Source organism: Tripterygium wilfordii, chromosome 9 (genome assembly GCF_013401445.1).
Source record: "Tripterygium wilfordii isolate XIE 37 chromosome 9, ASM1340144v1, whole genome shotgun sequence".
In the NCBI taxonomy this organism is placed as follows: Eukaryota; Viridiplantae; Streptophyta; class Magnoliopsida; order Celastrales; family Celastraceae; genus Tripterygium; species Tripterygium wilfordii.
The window spans coordinates 11,774,166-11,791,329 of NC_052240.1; the positions used below are offsets into that span (position 1 = coordinate 11,774,166).

At 37.1% G+C, this 17,164-nt stretch overlaps 3 protein-coding genes across 4 annotated transcripts; 2 read left to right on the forward strand and 1 right to left on the reverse strand.

The window, feature by feature from the left end:
• The first annotated feature begins 3,242 nt into the window (after positions 1-3,242).
• On the forward strand, positions 3,243-9,875 carry LOC120005697 (tRNA pseudouridine synthase A). Of its 2 annotated transcripts, XR_005469877.1 has the most exons (10): positions 3,243-3,541; positions 3,674-3,861; positions 4,243-4,388; positions 4,910-5,001; positions 5,124-5,464; positions 6,089-6,152; positions 8,361-8,414; positions 8,754-8,940; positions 9,038-9,095; positions 9,483-9,875. XR_005469877.1 is itself a non-coding variant. In XM_038855484.1 (9 exons), the coding sequence occupies exons 1-8, from the start codon at positions 3,284-3,286 to the stop codon at positions 8,937-8,939; spliced, it is 1,329 nt and encodes a 442-aa protein (XP_038711412.1). In that variant the 5' UTR covers positions 3,244-3,283; the 3' UTR covers position 8,940; positions 9,483-9,875. The 2 variants fall into 2 exon arrangements, 1 of the variants encoding a protein (XP_038711412.1); XM_038855484.1 differs by lacking the exon at positions 9,038-9,095 and having other exon boundaries at positions 3,244-3,541.
• A 122-nt stretch (positions 9,876-9,997) lies between these two features.
• Positions 9,998-12,577, forward strand: LOC120005696 (pollen receptor-like kinase 1). Its single transcript, XM_038855483.1, has 3 exons — positions 9,998-10,921; positions 11,064-11,705; positions 11,800-12,577. Exons 1-3 carry the CDS (start codon positions 10,153-10,155, stop codon positions 12,432-12,434), a joined length of 2,046 nt encoding a protein of 681 aa, XP_038711411.1. The 5' UTR covers positions 9,998-10,152; the 3' UTR covers positions 12,435-12,577.
• Positions 12,578-12,723: 146 nt separating this feature from the next.
• LOC120005698 (protein APEM9-like) lies at positions 12,724-16,959 on the reverse strand. Its single transcript, XM_038855485.1, has 6 exons — positions 16,545-16,959; positions 16,270-16,434; positions 15,785-15,862; positions 14,672-14,957; positions 13,647-14,005; positions 12,724-13,048 (listed from the first exon to the last, which is right to left on the reverse strand). Exons 1-6 carry the CDS (start codon positions 16,601-16,603, stop codon positions 12,919-12,921), a joined length of 1,077 nt encoding a protein of 358 aa, XP_038711413.1. The 5' UTR covers positions 16,604-16,959; the 3' UTR covers positions 12,724-12,918.
• Positions 16,960-17,164: the final 205 nt, after the last annotated feature.

Below are 17,164 nucleotides of genomic sequence, written 5' to 3' on the forward strand. Positions count from 1 at the left end.
ACATTGTTTGTGAATAATATATTCCTCCACCTTATTAAATTACTATATAATAAAAACTTTTGAAATTTTACTCTTGCAGTCCCATGTTCACCATGGGGTAAAAACCGTAAAACATGAATTTAACTAGAAAATATCAGTTTTCTTTATGAAGGGAAAGCTAAGAATCTGGTGTAGATGGTATTTCTTAATGAAGAGGAAGCCAATAATCTTGATTCAATCCATATATGTTGTTTTACTTTCTATTTTTGTTTAGTCTATTTGAGTTTAGCATGGAGCAATGTTAATCCATATGTATTGGGGATCGTTCAAATTCAGTGTTGTCTGGTATTAATCCAGCGTTTGTTTTTTTGTTTTGTAATTCCTTTGTTAGTGTTTCCAAATTCATATGTTAATGTTTATAAATTTTTAAGCCGCTAACGTGGCGTTAGGTGTAACGTTGTTAGTATGGAATGAAGTGTTTGGGTTTAAAGTTTTAAGCCCTCTATAAAAAAAAATAATCAATTTATTGACATAAACACAGTTGATAATACTTGAAATGACTACTTGTTTTTTATGGAAATGAGGGGACTTTTTTTTTTGGTGATAGGCATGAGGGGATTAGTCTGTCTAGAATTATTGTTCTGGTTTGTATTCCACCATGATTGGTGGCTTGAGTGCCTGCTGGCCTCGTCTTTTATCTCCGGATATTTGAATAAATTGGGCCTATACCCTTCCTTTTAAAAAAAAAAAGAACTATTGTAAATTATAATTATTGAGGAGTGCAAATGATATTTAATTTTGTACATTTGAGCTAAAGGTACACAACAGAGCAAGATTTTCATTTTTTTTCACAATTAATCTAAATTTTATGGGATTTTTTTAAGAAAAAAAAAGTCTAAATTTTATGTGAATAAGGAAGTAAACAGTTGATTTCACTCTTAATAAGGTGTTTCCTTGTATGCTTGATTATCTATAATGAATTTGAGAGAGGTTGGTCGCTCATAGACCCTAAATTTTTCCTTGCTCTTCGTGACAGGCTTTTCCTAGTTAAATTGACATCTCTATTTATGCTTTCGTGTTAATTTGTTTATGCTTTCGCTTAAACAAATTATTCTTTGGATTGGGGACTTTGGGGGAATCAAAGTTGAAAGTTGTTTGTAGTAATACTTCCCATATAACAGAACTTCATAAATGAAAATGTGTGTTAACATAGTGATGAGAATCTCACATCAAAAGATGGTGGATTTAGAGTTTATCTTATAAAGAATGACAAACCTCCTATTGTCTACCTGGGTTTTCAATAGAGAGTTAGATCCAAACTTGTGATGCTAGATTTGGACCCCCATTCCGTGTGATGGGTATTCATCATTGGTGCTTCATTGAGAGAGTACGAGCCTACACTATAGTAGACGAGCCTGCCCCAGAGCCCATTCATTTGTGGAGTTGGGTTAGTAGACAGTGGGTCGTGTCCATTATGGGCGGGTTGGAAAAGAGAAAAAAGATAGTTAAAAAAAGAGAAAGCAAAAAATCGTTAAAAGTAACTGGGAAAGCCCTAAACCCATTAGACCTGACAAGGCTATGTGACCCTGGCTGGCAAAGTTTGGGACGATAAGTGGGCCGTATGCCAAAATAATACAGTCAGGGTCATGCACGAGGTCGTGCATGCTCCTGAGAGGGGAGGATTGATGAGAATCCCACATCGGAAGATGGTGGATTTGAAATCTAGCTTATAAGGGATAACAAACCTCCTATTATCAACATGAGACAGTTAGATCCAAACTTGTGATGTTAGACTTGGGCCCCACATGGGATGTGATGGGTATTCATCACATAGTCTTCACACCTAATGAGAAGTTTCTTTTTATCATTCTTTATTTTAAAATCTTGAAAAGAAAAACTAGTCCTCAAGTCTTTATGTATTCTACAAGCAAGGTCACGCTTTCTTGCCACGTACAAAGAGGAAAAAAAATGATTCATCACAAACAAACAAGCAAGGTCACGCTTTCACACTCTTTTATATTTGTGGTTAGCTTCCTTGGAGTGGAGGAATTCCTTTGTTATATTGGAGATCATATATTTGTAGAGGACTATATATACTTAACTTCTAATGGTCACTTAGAATTTTCGAATCTCAACTAAAAATAAAATAAAATAAAATAAACCATTATCATATAATGTTAAAAAGACTCTGTTTGGTGCTTCTTATTACAAGCTTATAAAAAATTGTACCAAAATTTACAACTACGCACTCAAAAAACGGCTAGCAAAAAGATAAGCTCCTCAAAAAGATCTTATTGTAACTGCAGAAGATAAAGAAGACTACACACGTCTTCAATCCAAAGCCAAGTCTTTATTACTTGCCAAGTTTGTTGAGTCATGGCTTGATTAGTCTTATATTACTCGCCAAGTTTGTTGAGTCATGGCTTGATGTGATAATGGATTGTGATCCCCTCTTTTGTGAGCTACCATTCTCTGCACATCATATTCTCGACATGATAAGCTTGGGAGTGGGAGATACTAAGAGTGTGTTTGTATTGAAGGATTTGGAAGGGAGAGAAGAGAATGAATAATAATTTTTCCTCTCTAATGTTTGGATAGATAAAAAAAGAAAAAAAGAAAAATAGTTTAATTTACTAATCTATCCTTATTTTTATTTTAAAGTGTTATGTACGAGGGTAAAATAGGGTTTTAATATATAAATAACTTAATAAGTCATCCATTCCCTCCAAATTGACTCTATATTTTGAGAGAAAGAATTTTGATAAAAATTTAATGAAATCTTCCCTCCAATTCCTTACAAATCTCTCTCCTTAATTTTTTTAAACTATCAAAACAATGGAATTAGAAGGAAGTTTCATTTGCCTTCTCTTTTCTTCAAATCACTCAATCCAAACACATTCTAAAGTAAGCTCGGGAGGGAGATTCGTTGTATTTGGCAAAGGGACGGTTAGGAAGAGGGGTTGTGCAACGGAATAGTTAGAAGACTTTCTTTCGCTTTCCTAAATCCCGTACAGAAGTGTTGCCATTTTGCTCGGCAATATGGAACCTCTCAATAGCTCCCCATCTTTTTAGTACAATTATTTAATTATATGTTAAAAAATAAAATTTTTTAAAAAATGGTCAAAGCCCAAGGCCTGACCCGAGGCTTATGGGCTCAGGCAGGGCCTGGGCCTATAAAAATCAGGCCGGATCGGCCCGATGACAACACCTGCTTGACATTTGTGTTTTTGGCCCTATTACGGCTATTGCACGGTTTATGAGTTTCACTAGTGCACAACAGAGCTACTGGCTGCGGTTCCATGTCATGAAAAAAACCCCTTGTATTTACAGAAGGCATTCTAGCCTTTTCCATTCCAATATACTTATGGAATATCAAGGAGAAATCGACAGTAAACGCAGAATTCATTCTCAGTACAACCACACCGATTCGTGCAAACTTGCTAGATGGACATCCAAGCAATGCTATCAGTTCATGTCCGCCAGGCCATGGCAACACGTTCTCGATTTCTACTCCGATGCCGTCCATGGCCACTCCTCCTTGTTCGACCTGTTCCCTTCTCTGGTCTGTGGTTTTCTTTCCTTGTATAAATTCGTTTTCTGGGTTCGTTGGTAATGAAATTTTGGCAAGAATTTTATGGGTTTTGGTTTCTTTGTTGTGAATTATTCTATTGACCGGGGAAAACTTTCTATGCAGACGAATATTGTTCATGGAGATACTTTGATTCCGGAAGTTTATGATAGAAATGAATTGAAGAATGTTTCCTGTGGAGAGAAATCGGAGAGTGGGAGATGGGCAAGAGTTACTTTTAAGATAGTTGTCTCATATCATGGGGGTTCATTTGATGGCTGGCAGAGGCAGCCGGGCTTGAACACTGTTCAAGGGTAATTCAAATTGTTTCCCCATTTTTCTTGCGTTCCATCAGCTTTTTAACATCAATCATGGCTTGAAACTCTTATTCATAAAGAAAAAATGGCTCAGAACTCTTTGTTTTTATTGTGTAAATAAACTCATGAAATGGGTGAATTACTTTGTGACTGGCTTTTTGGAAGTGTTAAACTCTGCTTTGATACATGGTCTATTCCTCCAACTTTGTTAAAGAAAAAGCTTTTATCAGTTTTGGAGTTTTTAATTCTGCGGGTGTTTGGGGTTATTGGTGAAGAACACCCATCACTCACTTTTTTTTTTTAAAATTATTTTTATGAGATTCTCTAATCAGTGAAGTTGGAATTCTTGTACCAACATTCAATGTTTTAATTTTACAGTTTAGTAGAAAAGGCTCTTGGGAGATTTGTTGATGAGAAGAAGGCTCAGTTACTTAAAGAAAAATGCAAACCTTTGGAAGGTTGTGTTCTTGTTGCTGGGCGCACTGACAAAGGCGTCTCTGCTCTTCGGCAAGTTTCTTCCTTCTGTATGTTATTTTTGACTTTATTCTTACCATTGTGTATCAATCAGTTGTCTTCCCTTTCCTCTTGTAAACTTGAACTGTGACTTTTAACTTTTACTTGTATTGCCATGCTGATAAAAGTACTTAGAAGAGCAAGGAATGTGATTGGAGAAATATGTCTAGATCTAAATCATTGTATTAGGTTAAGGTGGTGATGGGGTGGCCTTAATTTCTATTACCTCAGAAATGATTCTTTTGGGGATTTGGAGTAATATGTGCGCGAGTGAATTTCTTGAACTTTAGCATTCTTTTAGAAGTTTTCTATGTGACATTGTAAGTCTAAATTGTTGTATCATGTCTCAACATTTTTGGGCAAATACTAGAAAAATGTTAACAGTGATGGATCCATGATACATGACATCCATTTAAATGAGACATGATCGTTCTAATTAGAACAAAGGGAAATTACATGGGCCATTATCTCATTGTGCACAACTTGGAGTTGCCTATAATTTTCAATAACTGTGGAGCTATTAAATGCTTAGATACTTGGAGGAAAGATGTGAAGCATTGTGACATTGAAGATGCCATCAACAATGCAGCACCTGGAAAGCTCGGGGTTGTATCTATTTCGGAGGTATAAAATGCTTCAGATTTTTTACTCACAATATTTGCTCTGTATATAACAACCTCAGGAATACCTAATGGTATTATTTCGTCACTACTTCTTTTACTGATAGCAGTTTTGAATTATTGTAGGTTTCTCGTGCATTTCATCCTAATTTTTCTGCTAAATGGCGGCGCTATTTGTATATCTTTCCTTTTAGTGATCAAGAAAATGGAGAACAAAACTGTGAGAATGAGCATAATTGTGAAATTTTTTGTTCAAGTGAAAATCATGGCAAGGAAGAAAATGAATATGGGGAACACATTGGCAAGGAGAATGTAGAAAATGTTGTTTTTGTTGATGATGAACCTGAAGGCGAAAGAAAACCTATTACGTTTACTATATGCAGGGTTAACCAGCTTTTACGGCAATTAGAAGGAAAGTTGTTATCCTACAAGATGTTTGCACGTGATACCCCAACTTCGAGGAACGTGTAAGAATAAAGAACAGAATAGCTTTACGGTGGTCTGGCTAATAAACAATATTTATATGTTTTGGTCTGACAGTGGTTACTTTGGTTGTGTTAGCTTTATTCTGATTGATATTTTTTCTTAATTGTAAAAGTTGTGTTTATTATGCGAAGATTACTTTCTGAAATCAACATAGAATTCGAATCTTTTTGTCTTGATTCTAATTGTATTAGAAGGCTTTATTTCCATATATGCAAAAAAAGAAGAAGCACTAATGCAGTTGTCTCCTAGTAAATGAGAATCCTTTGTATTAGTTATGAATAGATAGTAATGAGTATTCTTTCTTTTAGTTATGAATGGGTACTCAACATCTCAATGCATCTTACATTTTTGTATTTAGATTATCTGCTAAGGTTTGGGAGTTGGCTCATTTTATTTTCAGAATGCTTCGTCAGTTCACAGATGATATGTTGAGCATTTGGTTAATGTTACTATCCAAGCCTCACAAAGGCATTTACAGCATTGTCTTAATAGATTATTGAAATGGTTTAAGGCTGTGAATAGTGGGCTTTTTGTTCTGTGTTTCATACTTATCAACCATAAGGTCCTAACTGCAAATGTTTTATATTTTCTTTGATTTTCATTAGAGGTCCCCCAACAGAATGTTTTGTCTACCATGCTCGTGCTGCAGAATTCAGATTACCATGCTCGGTATGCGTTGTCACATCTTGAAAATTTATTGGTTTTCGACTCTCGTCCCTTTTCAAATTTTTTACTTGGCTGTTAGTTTGAGAAAGTTTTCTAGCATGTGATTAGAAGCATATATGGACGTCTGTGCTATTGCTCTATTTGATTGTGTGTGACTGCGAGTAAGTTTGTAATCATAGAATGACTTGTGCACAAGCTTTTCATAGTTACCACTGAAAAGTGACCAGGTTTGCGAACATGTACAACACAAATGAATCAGAATTGAACACATAATGAATGCTAAATTTTTTTGAATAATATGTGTGCGCTCTAGAATTTAACTATCTAAGTAAATGCCAGTAGGGTTTTTTTTTTCCTGTATGTTACTTCACATTATGATAGCTTGTTAGTAACAGCTAAGTTTAGTGATTTGGTTATGGGTTTTTGCTTTTTAGAGGGTTAAGGTTTCGGATGTGGCATAAAGATAGTAAAGAAGGGGTAGTAGGATTTGGGATCAGCTCAGAGTTGGAACTTATTATGGTTTGAATTGTCTGGAAGCATTGAGAATGATGTCTTAAAGGGCTGTTTTGATAGCTAATTGAGTAAAATACTTACTTACTTAGGCAAATCTATGGTTATTTTGGTCAACTGCGGTATAAATTTTAACAGCAATGTAATTTCAGATGATGGAGGAGCTCTTTGAATTCTTTGACACCAGCAATATCATTTTCCTGAACAGGCAAAGGAAAAAGTACCTTGTTTAGAGTGATAGGAGTGAAGTTATTATTGGTCTCTTCAAAAGATACGGAATGGAAGGAAAACAGAAAGGAGAGGCATACCAAAAAACCTAAGAAGGCCATTTGGAAACTCATGATTCCAACCAAATTTGTGTTTTTCAACCTTCACATGGGGCGCTGCTTGGAAGACCATAAGACCCTAAGAAGGAGAGGCTCACATATGAATTGATGGTGTCCTCTTGGAAAGAGTATAGGGAATTGCTCAGTCATTTTCTTGCCTTTTGTAAAAGGGGTCATCCCTCTCCCCTCCCCAGCTGTGGAGGAAATAACATTCTCACGTTTCTTTTGGGCTGGGATGAATTTCTTGTAGGATGTGGTGCATTATAGAAGTTTAAAAGGTTGAATTCCCTAATTTTTGTTAATTGCGGGGGAACAAATAGGCAAACTGGGATTATAATTTGCTGAACCTCTAATGGTACAGCCGCTTGAAATATTCTCTTTATTAGGGAGGCCATGGATTGGTAGCTGAATGATGTACATCAAAATGTCGACACCTTTTAATAGTTTATGTTAAATACAAATGTCAATAATTCCTTGTGATTGAGTGGTTTTTATAAAGTTTGTTAGCGCCATGTTAAGTTTCTCCTTGATGATGGAGCTAGAAAAATAATTTTTTTGGATTCTAGTGTGGAAGACAAAGGGGTTATCTAAAATGGCTTTCTTCAATAGGCAGATTGTTAGGGAGACTTTTAGCTTTCAATAATGTCATAAAATAAGGAATTTCAATGGTTAACTGTTGTTTCTTGTGCACGTAGAAAATATATTGTGATGCTTGCTCTTTCATTGTAAGTGGGCAAGCAGACTAAGTGAAGTTGTGTTGCATCTGATGGGAATGGTGCATGCGGCAGTGATCCTGTGAAAGAGGAGTTAAAAGGTGTTGAGTTCTTCGTGAAAGTGTTATTCTCGGGAGAGGAGTATTTGACTCCATAGTGTTCATACCTTTGACCATTATTTTGACTGCTTGGAAGGAAAATAAAATCGGAAGGATTTGGATGGGGAAGAAAAACACCTTGTGACTTCCTAAAAGAGAGATGAATAAATAACTTATGTACTTTTACATGTTTGGTATCCCCTTGGTGTTCTTATTAGTACGTTCCTTTTCGTTTTCAAAATATGTTGCCTGGCTAAGGTTGAGTTGGAATGAATACTGGGAACATTCGTTTTTATAATCTATGTTCTTTTATATTCTGGCTAATGCTCCGGTTAATGTTGCTTTCTCCTATTCAACTCCTCATTCTAGTTCTTAATTATCATTCTTTTGTCTTCCATGCTCTGAGTATGGTGTCCATTTTTCTTAATTCTTCATCCCCTGCCCCCTCTTTTTTCTTTTTTTTTTGTTTTGTGATTGAGGTCGCCCAAACTTGGTGAATGGTAATAACCTACCATATGCATATTTCTTTATCACTTATGAAGTTGTTTTTTGTATGATCATCAGGAAGGAAGAAGGGTTATGTGTATTGAGCTGGTCGCTAATCGATTCCTTCGCAAGGTTTTTATTTATAAATATTTCAACACATTGCAATATTGCATAGATATCTGGGATTTGTTTAAAGACTCAAATATACTAGAACTACAAATGTTTCATTTGACAGATATTTAAAAATTTGCTGGTAAACAATTATTTGAAGAAATGAAGAATATATTTTGTCATTAACTGAGATCTTGTTTAATGGTCCAAATATCTGCTCCCTGCCATGTCTGATGCAAATGAAAAAATAATAGTGTATTCTTAAATTTGTTTTGTTAGTTTCTTCTTTATACCACTTTATGCTATTAATTTACTTTTTTTTTTTGCAACTCATTTGCATTGTGGGTGAAAATATAACAGATGGTTCGGGTGCTCGTGGCTACATCAATAAGGGAAGCAGCTGCAGGTGCAGATAAAGATGCATTGCTGAAGCTGATGGATGCTACTTCTAGACGCGCAACTGCTCCTCCGGCCCCTGCAGAGGGTCTATGTCTTGTTGATGTAGGATATACTGAATTTGATCCAAAAGGCTGCCTGATTCCATAAGGTATATTTTTAGAAATATCCATTCTAGTTTATTTTTATTTTTATTTTTTAAACATATAAGTGGCCACCACTTATTATGAGGGAGGCATTGTTGACAATACTACCTTGGAGAGTATACAATCCCCTATCAGCCCTCAGATCCATGGTATAACACAGGTATGTGCAAAAGATGAATCAAATATACAAGAAGAGGAATAAATGTGACTCATGTACTCACCAAAAGCAAAATCCTTACTGAATTCTTAAATAAGGTGGGTCAAGGCATTAAGATTTAGTATTTCTTGCACTTCCCATCTGAAAATTCAACCTCATGGCAATTTTGGCTTTCCTGTTTCCCAATCAATTTCCATAAGCCATTATACGGCGAAGAAACAACCAAGTAATTTTTCATTGAGCATAGGTGACTGCATTTCAAGTGACATTTCCCCATTGCTTTTATGTACAATGAAGAAAACAACCAAAGGCACATAAAAATTAGTCTTCTGCTTAAGTTGTCTAATGAGACATGCTGTTTTATCATGCTAATTTCTTTGAAACTGACAGGTCTTTTACGCACTTGCTGCACTTAAATGTCTTGGCACAAAGACTTAACTTTGCAGTGAGAAGATTATTCCCAAGTGCTGTGACAAGGAGATAATTATTTCACACAATGACTGAGATAGTTGTTGTTGAATGGCTGCTTAAACCGCAAGCAGCAATTCAGCTTCACAATCGGAATCTGTCATGATCCTGCAAGCCCTTCCAGTGTAGACTTTTGTAACTTTGAAATTGCAGAACTGCCACCTAGCCTTAGATGAGATCCCATTGGAATGTTTTTATACGTTGTCATTGTGATTCAGAAATTGCCCTTGCAATGAAAAATGTTATTTTATGGGCATGTTTGAATTGAATTGAACTGAAGTTCACATATTCAAGAAGACAGTGGTTTCCAATGAATGGAACAGCTCTGCATTGCATTTGCATGCCAAAGAAAGTAAACAGCAAGCCTGTACAATGATGCCAGAGAGATGTTTTGAGTAAAAGTAAGAGGTGAGTCCAAGAAGATAGCATCAAAGTAGGGGAAGACTGGGAAGGCCTGATTTCTCTCAAGCAAAAGACTTTGTCAACCTGCCACACAACTCCCCACCTTCTCAATTTGTGTTTTGTGAACCTCTACACTCCCTATTTCCTCTCTCTCTCTCTCTCTCTCTCTCTCATTTCTTTCTTTGCTTCTATGCCATCAAAGTTTCACCACCCTTTCTGGAAGCTTTCTCCTTATCCCAAACATTGTAGCCTCCCGTCTAAGGGCGCGCACGCCGCCCCAACAGCGCGCCTAACCTCCATGGCTATGATCAACCCAACAACCTTGTTTCTTATGCTCGTCCTTGTCTTGTCAATCCATTTTGATCCTTCTCATGGGTTGTCAGATCCAGAGATCCTCCTCAAATTCAAGTCCTCTTTGTCTGTTAACAACAATGCCTTGTCAACTTGGACAAACCAGACCCCTCCATGTGATGGAAATAAGGCCAAATGGGTTGGTATTTTATGTTACAAAGGTAGCATTTGGGGTATCAAGCTTGAGAGATTGGGATTGGGTGGAACTATAGATTTGGAGACTCTCAAGCAATTGCCAAACTTGAGAACATTGAGTTTTATGCATAACAATTTTGAAGGTCCATTGCCAGAGCTGAGCAAACTTGGTGCACTAAAAGCAGTTTATCTGTCTGACAATAAATTTTCTGGGGAGATTCCTGGGGATGCATTTGAGGGCATGCCTTGGTTAAAGAAACTTCATTTGGCGAAGAACGAGTTTACGGGTGCCATTCCTGCATCTTTGGCTACATTGCCTAAGCTCTTGGATTTGAAGCTTCAAGAGAATCAATTCAATGGCAAGTTACCAGAATTTCAGCAGAAGCAATGGAGATCATTCAATGTGTCAAACAATCAACTTGAAGGGCCAATCCCTGCTGCTCTTACCAAGATGGAGACAACTTCATTTTCTGGTGAGTTTTACCTTCTTCGTTTCAAACAAATTGTTTGCCATGATGCAATGCTTTTTGTTGGAACATCAATGTATTAATCAATCCGTTGATAGCGAAAAGCCGAAAACATTGAAATCATATCTTACTCTCCCTGCCTGAGCAGGCAATCGAGGTCTGTGTGGAGGGCCATTGAGTGCATGCAGTCCAGCCACCTCAAGCCCTATTCCGGACGTAACCCCTGCTGACTCCGACCACAAGAAGCCTTCTGGCATTGTAACAATTGTGATCTTGGCAATCGTTGTTGGGGTTGCATTAGCTGCCATCATTGCAGCCATAGTCATCCTTCGTCGAAGAAACCAAGCATCCCAATCAATAGAGACATCATCAATATCAAACCATCAAACGAAACCAGGTATTAAAGACTCAGACCAAGTCTCACAAGGCTCTCCTGCACACTCATTGGGAGGCAGCAAGAAGGGCGATAAAGCGAAATTGTCATTTGTGAGGGATGATAGAGTGAGGTTTGATCTGCAAGACTTGTTAAAGGCCTCAGCTGAGATACTTGGTAGTGGTTGCTTTGGTTCCTCTTACAAAGCAGCTCTCTTGACTGGACCAGTCATGGTGGTTAAGAGGTTTAAGCAAATGAACAATGTTGGAAGAGAAGAGTTTCAAGAGCACGTAAGGCGGCTAGGCTGGTTACGACACCCGAACTTGCTTCCTCTTGTGGCTTATTATTATAGAAAGGAAGAGAAGCTCTTGATTTCTGACCATGTTGAGCATGGAAGCTTGGCTGTTAGTCTTCATGGTATGCTTATTCTTTTGATACACACATTCATCCATTTATCAGCCAATAAGAGTTCCGATTTCGTGTTCTAACAGCCATTCTTCTATGATTTCAGGCCACCAAGCGCTAGGCCGGCCAAGCCTTAATTGGCCATCAAGACTAAAGATTGTCAAAGGAGTTGCCAGGGGACTTACATACCTCTACAAAGAGCTCCCTGGTGTGATTGCAGCCCACGGTCACCTTAAATCCTCGAACGTTCTGCTAAACAACTCCTTCGAGCCTCAGCTCACTGATTATGGACTAATCCCCTTGATCAACCAAGAGAATGCTCAAGAGCTAATGGTGGCATACAAATCCCCTGAGTATTCTCGATATGGACGCGTTACAAAGAAGACCGACGTATGGAGTCTCGGGATATTGATACTAGAAATTTTGACAGGAAAATTCCCTTCAAACTTCTTGCAACAAGGCAAGGGAAGTGATCAAGAGGATTTGGCAACTTGGGTGACCTCAGTTGTTGGAGATCAAGAGCCTACAAGTGAAGTGTTTGATAAAGATCTAGTAGGCTCAAAGACAAGCGAAGGCGAAATGATTAAACTATTGAAGATAGCATTGGCTTGCTGTGAAGGGGATGTGGAGAAGAGACTGGACTTGAAGGAGGCCATGGAGCGCATTGAGGAGATAAAAGAGAGAGACGGCGACAATGATTTCTTCTCCTCATCTGCTAGTGACCATGGGGAGATTCATTAAGCTTTAGATCTCATCAACTTAATTCTTATACCGGGGCGGGGGACTTGATGGGTGTGTGTAGGAGGGTTTCTGGGGCATGTTACATTACATGCTTAGAGTGTAAATTTAGCAGTTGAGATGAGGTTTGCCAATACTGCACAATTTGGAGTTTTGTTCTATCTCAGAATTAAAATACTGGGTAGGACTTCTCTCATAAGATTGTCTCTCCCTCCATCTCTCACTATCCTTTCACTCTGGGCTTAAAATGCAATGAGTTATAATATAATAACTTGCATATAGAACGATTTGATTGTGGATTAGCCCTACCCATTTCAAAAAATTCAGTTTCTTGCTTATAGAATTAGGGGGATCATGACTTAACAAGGTAAATATAACGCATGAAAAATAAATAGAACCCGATACTCATATGAAGGCAGTCAATGAGGCGGTGCACCATCTAACTCAAGATAATGTAGAAGAAAGCTTCATTCTGACAAATACTTTATCAATTGTTTCCTCGTGTCGCAGGAGGAAGAGGTTGAACTGCAGCTAAAGGATTCACTTGGTATGAAAATGCAAGATGCCAAAGGTCCACCAAAGCCTTCTTCAAGGATGAAGCTTGCATTGTTACAATCCTGAAACAGTAAGACAATGAAGCTTTGAAACATCAACCATCAATCAAAAATAAACTTGACTTTAATCTACAACTGGAATAAAGTTTTCTAATAATGAATGGTTTACATGCTACTCAGACATTTTCTTAAAGATCCATTTTCTGATCTCATTCAGGAATAACATTTCTATGCGGAAGACAACTTTATCACAGGTAAATACATCATACAAGCTCTCAATCTATTCTTTCCTAATTACTGGAAAGCAGTACTCATACAGAGATGACAATTGTGATCAAGACTGCAAAGTCGGAAGAAACTGCAGACGCCACATATAGGTAGTCACCAACTGTTGACTCTTCTTATTGCCCAACCACCCCCATTTCATCATTTTACCCTTTAAAGTTGCAAGTAGTAAAGATGTTGTTTCGCCTCAAAAGAGAGAGAACTTTTAAGCTAAGCAAGTTAAACTTTTTAGATGAAATGATCACAGCATCTCTATGTTCTGACTGCTAGTACTCTACTTCTGAAACAAGACAATCACCACAAGGGAGTTTAAAAGCTTTTGTGGAATCCAAAGCCTGACTTAAATGGAGAGAACGGAAACAAGACAACATCTTACCTCTTTAAAGTAACTTGTTTTCTCCGGAAAATGTAAAACACAAGAAAGATCAAACAGCCAATCATAATCTTGCCATTTGATACAACCAAACGAACATTACCAAACTTCAAGGTGATATTACGGAACCACCAGAAACATGGCTCCACTCGTTTGGACAATGTCGAGAGTGTTTGTTTCTTGTTATTCTCTCTATTAAAAAGAAGATTGGATTTCAAGGCTTCCTGTGATCCATTCAATGAATTTGCTTCTTTAAGAGGAGAGCGAATGTGACCAATATCTGCTGGCAACAATGAGGAAGAAGTTTGTGATTCACTGGCGGTTCTCACAGAATACATGGAGTGTAACCTTCTCAAGAGTTCCTGCCAAAACTCAAAAGTATAATAGTCATATAGCAAGAACAAGAACATAAACCAAATTACTTTCATGATTTAGCATCAATTTAATCTTCTTCAATGTGCAATGTAAACTTATGTGAAACACAAACAATGGTAAGAATACATATTTGACGAAAGAATTTAATTCACATAAACTAAAAGATGCATAATTAAAAGATAAGAACAAAAAGTTACTCTTTTTTGCTATCTCAATAAAAGGACACAATTTTTTGGTGATCGAAAAAAAAAAGTTCAGAACTTATACAGGACTGAAAAATTGCATCGATCTCTAGAGCATTCTGATGTTCAAGGGATCAGATGTGCAGAGCCATACTTGGCACACAAAGAATTTAATCAAAAAGAACAACATCCATTGTACAAGGCTCCTACAATGGAGCAAGTTTAAAGAAGAGCGGATATACGCATCATACCCCATATCATGAGAAAATTGTTTACATGGTTTAAGCCTATGACGCCTAGGTTGCAGTAAAAAGTTCACCTTAAAAAAGTAAGATATGCCTGATTGAAAGAATAAAAGTACAATCACTCATACAGGTCTTGTCAATTGCTAAAACAACATTGAAGCCAAATACTACAAATAAGAACTAGTTATTTTCCAATGTTTTGGGTACACCATGTTATTTCTCTTACCTGGCGTCTATCCTCTGGCAGTGAAGCTTTCTCAACCCAGGAAATTGCAAGGTCAATATTTTTCAAAACAGTCCCAATAAGTGTCATAGCATAGATCTCAACAACTTCCAAATAACTATTAACTGCCAAAACAAATTGCCCATCACGCTTATTTCTGGAACTGATATCTGCTACTACACCAACAAGAAAATAGTATTCTCCACCCTCATAGCTCCACTCGCTAAGGAAATCCTCTAGAAATTCTCTGACTTCAATAGATGAACCTTCCGCTATCTGAAAACATGCCCTGAAAAACAAATGTAAACACACATTGGCGCTGATTCTACTTAAGTATAATAATTTGCATAATTCTGAAGCCCACTATTGCCAAGATAGCATAAATTAAGGTTCACGCTGAAGATTGTAAAAAAGGGGTGGGGCATTCACACAAAAAGTAAAATTGCCTGTTGTAGAATGAATGTCTAATTATCTTATAAACAAAAAACATTTGTTAACTTCCTAAGCATTCATGGAACTCATATGGGAACATAATATGTAGTTTAACAGTATTCCCATATCCACAAGTCCATATTTTGAAACTTAGAAGGAGCTACATACACAAAGCATAAATAGGGAGTTAAATAACATGATGAAACAGTGAAATACCAAACTAGTTATTTACAAGCAGCTTTTGCAAGGCTAGATGAATAAACCAACACTTCCTCATTAGAGGTCTTAGTTGTGAGCACTGGGAAAAATAATTCTCAGGAATTTGGAACCTCCCATGCATTTGAATTCAAGATGGCATTCTCATGTTTTTCCAGCATTTTCTCTCAAAAAATCAATGCTTATGTTCAAGAAATAGCACATAGTGATGAAATCCTCCGAGTCAGCTAAAAGCTGTAGGAAAAAATGCCTATACCCCATAAATCGAAATTATGACAGTTGATGAAATTTTTTTATAAAGAAAACCACTGGAAGCATGCAAATGAAAACCCAGTAAGATCTAACCACTGCCTAGCAAAAATCATGAAAACCCTGTACGGCATCCATGAGATTCGTTCATGCCAAAAACAATTTCTGGCAAGGGCGAGGAGAAGAGTACAGTAACTATTCATGAGAGAGAAAGATTACCCAGTGACAAGAACTTGAACAGGGATATCTGCAACAGAAACGAATAATCTTTTGAGCTCACTTAGAATTTCAGATGCCCTGCATAAAAAATCCAGAGACATTGAAAATTGCGGAAACTAACTTCGGATCTTGATTACAATTCCCAAGTGTTTTGCATTCAATTTGACAGCATCCATAATCAAGAAGCCCAATACAAGATGCTGATAAGGCCATAAGCATTTGAATACGTCAGGTATATATGTATGAATGCACACATGAATAGAATAAACCTTTCATTTCCATTTACATAGATTCAAGTGTACGTATCTTTGACATGATTGTCAAAGACAGAATTACCCAGGCCTTTCCCCCCCCCCCCCCCCCCCCCCCCCATTTTTTGCGTATGAAATCATGAATTAAAGCAAAGTGCAAACGATTGAGCAACAAATTGAAAATTGAAAAATAGTGATAGGAATAAGAATAGGTATAGGCTGCTGGGTACCAACCTGCCAAGTTGATCCAAGGACTGAACCAGTACCATACCAGCTGATTCTTCCATCTCTTGAACATCATAATCGAATTCAACTTCAATACCGTCACGATTTCGTATTTGCTTCAACACAGATGAAGCCAGAGAAGCTGCTTTCTCGTACATACAGCAGACAAGGTAGCTGCAACCCATAGAAAGATACGAAAATCAAACACCCACAAACTCTAATTTAAATCAGTAATCTTTTATATGCAATTAGTAACTCATAATGAAAAAAAGACATTTCCTTGCCTCTCAGAACGCTCAATTTCTTCCCAAATTGATGAAGCTAACTCACTCACTGAACACATCTCTATCTCTCTCTGCTCTCTTTTGTATGGAATTGTTGCGGGTGCAGAAAGATAAATACAACCTTCTTCTTCTCCCTTGTACGTCTTTTTGTTCTCTGCAAGCGTCAGCCGCTACCCATCAAGATGGTTTGACACAGATTACAGAGACTAAATACACGGCATGGATATTTGTATTAAGCAATCGAAAGCAGAGAACCCACATTAATTCCAATCAATCAACAATTTCCTTTTCCCAGTCCTTTTCTCCATACCAAGGCAGAAAAAAAAAGATACGAGGGAGAAGAATTACTGCGGGTAATCTCGCATCCAGATTCTTCCTCACGGTGTGTCAGATTTGGAGCATTAAATTGAACCAAAAAAAAGCCTAAAATGAGAATTGATTAATTGTATGACCTAATATTTAATTATTTATGCACGTAAGATAATATCAAATTAAAATAAAATGCATTATTGTATAATAAAACAAAGATATTTTAAGTTTTTCTATCTTTATCAACATAAGATATAAAAGGGTATTTTTAAAAAAATATAAGACATCCGACTCATTAATTAGCGTGATAA

What these genes read in the sequence shown, in the direction of transcription:
- LOC120005696 (XM_038855483.1), top strand. Translation starts at nt 10,153, where the DNA reads ATGCCATCAAAGTTTCACCACCCTTTCTGGAAGCTTTCTCCTTATCCC. An exon ending in GGAGACAACTTCATTTTCTG is followed by an intron (nt 10,922 to 11,063) that starts GTGAGTTTTACC and finishes CTGCCTGAGCAG; the next exon opens with GCAATCGAGGTCTGTGTGGA. An exon ending in CTTGGCTGTTAGTCTTCATG is followed by an intron (nt 11,706 to 11,799) that starts GTATGCTTATTC and finishes CTATGATTTCAG; the next exon opens with GCCACCAAGCGCTAGGCCGG.
- LOC120005697 (XM_038855484.1), top strand. Translation starts at nt 3,284, where the DNA reads ATGAAAAAAACCCCTTGTATTTACAGAAGGCATTCTAGCCTTTTCCAT. An exon ending in ACCCCAACTTCGAGGAACGT is followed by an intron (nt 5,465 to 6,088) that starts GTAAGAATAAAG and finishes GATTTTCATTAG; the next exon opens with AGGTCCCCCAACAGAATGTT. An exon ending in CTAATCGATTCCTTCGCAAG is followed by an intron (nt 8,415 to 8,753) that starts GTTTTTATTTAT and finishes AAAATATAACAG; the next exon opens with ATGGTTCGGGTGCTCGTGGC.
- LOC120005698 (XM_038855485.1), bottom strand. Translation starts at nt 16,603, where the DNA reads ATGTGTTCAGTGAGTGAGTTAGCTTCATCAATTTGGGAAGAAATTGAG. An exon ending in GAAATTGAGCGTTCTGAGAG is followed by an intron (nt 16,435 to 16,544) that starts GCAAGGAAATGT and finishes TATGGGTTGCAG; the next exon opens with CTACCTTGTCTGCTGTATGT. An exon ending in TGCCAGAGGATAGACGCCAG is followed by an intron (nt 14,006 to 14,671) that starts GTAAGAGAAATA and finishes GAGTTTTGGCAG; the next exon opens with GAACTCTTGAGAAGGTTACA.